General features: G+C 51.8%; 1 protein-coding gene across 1 annotated transcript in view; it reads right to left on the bottom strand.

The window, feature by feature from the left end:
• Positions 1-4,666, bottom strand: part of KCTD14 (potassium channel tetramerization domain containing 14) — a 9,122-nt gene extending 4,456 nt beyond the window's left edge. The window contains exon 1 of the mRNA XM_004708939.2: positions 4,598-4,666. Coding sequence (XP_004708996.1) covers positions 4,598-4,666 — 69 coding nt within the window. The remainder of the gene's footprint in view (positions 1-4,597) is intronic.
• Between the last annotated feature and the right edge of the window lie 827 nt (positions 4,667-5,493).

Below are 5,493 nucleotides of genomic sequence, written 5' to 3'. Positions count from 1 at the left end.
ATGTGCTTTATACAATTGATGTATGTATGGATTGTGATAAGAGTTGTATGAGGCCCCAATAAGACTATTTTTAAAAAATTGGAATATGGAGCTATTATACAGCCAGGGTTCCTAACCTGGGATACTCTGATCTAAGATGTGGGGTGGGGTGGGGGGGGTGGGGGGAGGCCATTGGGATGGCAAGGAGGTGTTACTTTATTTTCAACATTTCAAAAAGACTAAAGAAATCATCTTTTTATTCAGCCAGTAAGAATTTCTTAGGTGCTTATAGTATGTCTACACCACGTGATGGGAGTTAGAGTTAGAACATAACATCAGAAGTTCTGATTGGCATTCAGCTATAGCCTTGATTGATTTTTTTTGATTGATGTTTTTAAAACAATATGTTTGATAAATGTGTTGCAAAATACAGGCCCAGGTGGGATAAATAATAAAAGGAATATCCTTGGAATAGTCTCAGGGATGCAACAGTGGGTGCGAAACTGTGGAGTGAGTGCAAATGTAAGCTGGATTCTGCTGTTCAACAGACTTTCTTAGTGGCTTCCTTGCTGCACCCGTCCCTGGCTGAGCACTGTGGAGCTCAGTGAATGAGAAAGGTGTGGGGCCCGTCCTGGAGATGTTAGCAGGAGAGGGCCTGGCAGCAGAAAGAGTTTGGGCCCTTGGGTCAGGGAGAAGGAGTATTGTTACACCAACCAGAAAACCCAACTTACTACCATCGAGGTCTTGCCACTCATAGTGACCCAGTAGGACAGGGTAGAACTGCCCCGTGAGGTTCTGAGACTGTAATTCTTCACAGTAGTAGAAAGCCCCATCTTTCCCCCCAGGAGCGGCTGGTGGTTTTGAGCTGGTGACCTTGTGGTTAGTAGCCAACTCGTAACCACTGTGCCACCAGGGCTCCTTAGTGCTGTCACACAGACATGTCAAAAATACCAGCCATTGCTGGTACCCAAGTTGTTATTCTTATAAACCATACTCTTAAGCAATTTTTGTCACTTAAAATTCCTGTCAGGTGCTTGTGACCCAAGGATGAACAAACAGGACATAATCCTGCCCTCACAATCTAGTCACTTTGCAAGTGCTTTCCTTATGGCCTTCAAGCCTCACAACAATCCTGCAAAGAGCATATTCAATTTCCATTTTACAGATGGAAAAATGAAGGCCCAAGGAGGCGAAGTTAGTTAACCAAGGTCACCAGCTATGAAGTGATTGGCTTGGGATTTGGACTCAAGCCCGTGAGACGCCAAAGCTTGCACCCGGTGAATCAGACACAACTCTTTTTTAGCCCTCAAGTACCTCCACACTTCATTCACTCATTCATTCAAAAACTACATGCTCTCCTCCACGCAAGCCTTTGCTGAAGGGGTGACATGGTCTTTGACCTCAGGAGCTCACAGGGGAGGGAGGAAAACAGAAGGCGAAATCTTTCAACGCTGAGAGGGAAGGCTCAAAGGGAGGGGATTTTGTGCACGTGTGCTGGAGGTTGTCAAAAAGGTTCTTAGGGGACACGATGGCTGCTGCTTGCAGAACATAGCTGTGCCATTTCAGAACAGTCCTTGCAATGGGTGGGGGTGGGGACAGGGCTCAGGAATGTCCTTGGGTCTATCTTTGATGTGACCTCCGTTTCAACTGGCTCTATCTCTAAGATTAGAGAGAAGGACTGGAATTAGGAGAGCCAAAGACAGACACATTGCTGGGGAGAATTGCGTTGCCATGGCAACAGCTCCTGCTGGGGGACAGTTCAGCTCGCTGGAGGGGAGAAGGGAGATAGGAGGATGCATCCAGACAATAATCAAACAAGCGAGAATTTAAGGCCAGAGTCCACGACTCCCTCTCTCTCCTGTGAAGCTCAAGGCCTCATGGCAAGGCTGTTTGCTTAACCCCGAGGTCACCGCAGTGAAGCAGGCTTAACCCTTCAGCGAACCAATGTGCTCTCATCACTCATCCCAGCGACAGCTCACAGGGCCTCTTCATGTCTCCAGATCACAGTCAAAGAAAGCTCAGAGAAGAGAAGCTACTGATCCAGGGTCACACAGCCCAGAAGTGACAGAGGAGCTGGGATCAAACCCCTCTCCCCTTTGCCTCTCCCACCCCCCACCCCCAGTCCCAGTCTGGCCAGTAACTAGCTGTGTGCTGGGGTAGTTCACGTTCCCTCTCCGAGTCTAAGACTCCTCATGGGCGAAGTGGGGAAAGTGCACCAGCCCTGCGAGGCCAATGAACTCAAGGGACCACGTCAAACTCCTTTCCAGATGCTTTGCAAATTGGCTTCTGGCCCTGGCATCCTCGGCCCCTTCGCTAATATCAAATGAGACCCCAACCTTGTTCCCCCGCTTTTATTTATTTATTTTTAAATGTATATATTTTTCCCCCCAGCTTTTAAATTTTGTCCTTCTTTTTCCTCCTTCCTTCCTCCAAAAGCCCCCTCTGAAGTCTGCAAAATTCAGACTCCTGCCTCACCCATAAATATTCTGGTACGGATGTATCTGTCTTCAGGACCTGCCCATATTCCTGGTCCCCTTTCTCACCCAGCGTACCAGACACACTGCTAAAGCACTCCCGGGAAAGGACCTTTCTCTGCTCGCCTGGGGGCAGGGGCTGGGGACACAGGACCTTTCCCATGGGTCAAGGGAGGGTCCTCTGGAGTATAAGAAGGCACTTCTGCCAGATGGTTTTTTCCCATTCCACAGCCTCAGGAATGAGCGCCTGCTGCCTGCCATGTCAGTGGTGGGCTGACGACATAGGATTGAATCAGACAAGACCAGCCCTCACTGCAGACAAGACATGCAGACATCGGCACCCCATCCCTAACATTCATAGACATCCTCAGGTCACCCTTAATGGAGGCGTGGGTGGGGCATCTCCACTCACATGTCCCCCAACTTCCTCAAGTGTAGCCTCTCCCCCTCTCCCTATCTCAGTGTGAGAACCAGAAACAAGAGTGTAATCTTGCATGCAGCTCGACTCTCAGCCACCTCCCTCCCTGAGCAATCAATTGCCAAGTCCTGCTGATTTCTATCTTCCTGGGCCCCTTGGATGGTCCCCCCCCCAAATCCCATCTCCACTCTGAAACCAGTGTCGTTTCTAAAATGAAAATCTGATCTTGTCACTGCATGCATTAAACATTGTAGCGACATTTTGTTTCTTCCCAGATAAACCCCAGGTTCCTTAACAAGGTTTAAAAAGCCCTTCTGTGACCCGGCTGCTGCTTCTGCCTCCAGTGATCAGCCCCAATGTTCAGTGAGGATAATAAGAGAACTGCAGCTGTGCCCACCGGCCTACCCATCCAGAGCCAGCTGGGACTCGTGGGCCCCAGGACTTCACTCCTTGCTGGGCGCCCTTGCTCCCTTCACTGAGCCCACTCATCCCTCAAGCTAATTCCTCCAGGAATCTTTCCAGTTGGGCGGTCTCCTCTGTGACCCCAGAGGGCCCTGGACATCCACTATTTAGGGTAGTTACTCTCTTGTCAGTCCCTATTTGCTCATCTGTTTCCCCCGTTAGGCGGTGAGGTTTTCCAAGGGAGGGAACTAACCCTGATTCATCATTATGTCACCGGTATCTACTGCAGGGCTCCGTCCAGGACTGTTGAATGGAACTGAGTTTATCCTCACCCCTGATTTCTAGGAGCACCTGGTCTCTCTGGATGACACAAGTGGTGTGAGATCAACTACAGACACAAAGGTTGGAGAAAGCAACCCAGCTGCCACTCCATTTCCTTAAGGATTACAGCCCAGAAAACCCTGTGGAGCAGTTCTGGTCCAGCGTGGGAGGCTTTGTAAAAAGCTAACAATGCACTCAATCTAGGCCACTGAGCCCATTCCAACTCGTAGTGCCCCTATAACGGGGTAAAGCTATGTTCTAGGAGCAGAAAGCCACATCTTTCTCCCATGGAGTGGCTGGTGGTTTCAAACTGCCACTCGGGCGCCCAGCTAACATCAGTGATGTTATTATCTGGCTATGGGCAAGAGCCAGACTCTCCCCGTGGCTGGATCTGCTTTCTCTTCCTCCAAGTCTTCTGGGTGGCACCTATCCCAAGGGAGAACTGTCCGCTCCCAGAGTATCCTGGGCACCTACTCCATCCTCACCCCCCCCCCCCACAAACCTCCCACCCCTGGCCATCCTCAGCCTCCCCTAAGCCTGGAGAGCAGACAGACTAGTCAAGGTGTGTGGGACCCCCTGAGAGGTAGGAGCAGGCTGGAGATCAGTGATGCTGGGAGGGGTGGGGAGGAGAGGTGATTCCCTGTCCAGCCCTAAGTTGGGTCTGCTTCTGTCCCTAGAAAGAGGGGAGTGGGTGGACAAGAGATAAACCAGGGGACTACAGAGCAACGCACACAGCACCAGGAACACAGGCAGAGAACCCAGGGAGGAGACCAGGCAAAGGCAGCCAGGAAAGAAAGGGCAAAGGGAGGCTGGACAGAACCAGGAACTGGGCGCAGAGAGAGAGAGAAGCCGAGGGGCAGGCCAGGAGACCAGGGGAGCGCCCAGCTAGCGGTGGAGACAGCGCGAGAGCTCGGACTGGACGCGGGCTGGACAGGCAGAGGCCGCGGGGAAGCCCGAGGAGAGGGACCCAGCCGGCGCCTCCCGCCCTGGGCTGTGCACTCACCGTCACCGAGCCCGCTTGGGACGCTGCCAGGCCGGGCCGCGGGGACCGGGGCGCCGGGGTCAGGCTCATGCTGGCTCTTGAGCAACGTGTACGACTGCGGCCAGCCCCAGCCGGCCACGTGCAGGGTCCTGGGGCCTGGCGGAAGTGCACCTGGCTCCCCCGCCCCAGAGTTGGGAGAGGCTGGGCTTAAGGTGTTTGGTTAAGGCATCGGGATTGGCTTGGGCACACCGGAGCTGTGGTCTGGCCCTAGGCAAATCCTTGTGACCTTCTGGACCTCAGACATCAAGGAAAGTGCAAAGGAAATGACATTGCCAATCAGAGACTTTCAACTTTCTGCAGCCGTGGGGGATCAACGCCCATTGTGCAGATGAGAAAAACCAGGTTCGGGGAAGTGGGGTGAACGGTGTAGATGAGTAACAGCTCTCAGAGCAGCTGCTGGGGGTGCAAAGCCTGACAGATGGGGGCAAGAGCCAGGTCTCTCATAGGTAGGGTTGTTTTGCTTGTTAAAACAGTAATCCTATGGGGGAAATCCTAACTTTTCTGGAGAAACCTACAAACACTAGGTCAGGCAGGTGATCAAAGGTCAAGATCAGCAGCCATCAACATGTTCCGTAGTATATGCCCTTAATATATTGTGATGAGCATGGTACGTTCCACCTGTGATGGTCCTCCGTAACAACAACAAAAGATAATTCCAAGGAAAACATCAGACAGGTTGCGATGGAAGGAAAGTCCACAAATATCTGACCTGTATTCCTTAAAGTTGCCCCGGACATCAAAACGACGAAAGTCTGATTAGCTGCCACAACAAAGGGAGCCTAAGGAGACCTAGCAATGTACACGGGAAGGCAGAAAGTATAGCTACTCCCCTGAGGCCTTGACAGCTTATGCGCAGC

This window comes from Echinops telfairi, unplaced genomic scaffold, assembly GCF_000313985.2.
Source record: "Echinops telfairi isolate 266 unplaced genomic scaffold, ASM31398v2 ScPeMD7_1713;HRSCAF=2227, whole genome shotgun sequence".
Lineage (NCBI taxonomy): Eukaryota > Metazoa > Chordata > Mammalia > Afrosoricida > Tenrecidae > Echinops > Echinops telfairi.
Note: the sequence above shows the minus strand (reverse complement) of the source record. Positions and strands in the feature narration are given on the sequence as shown.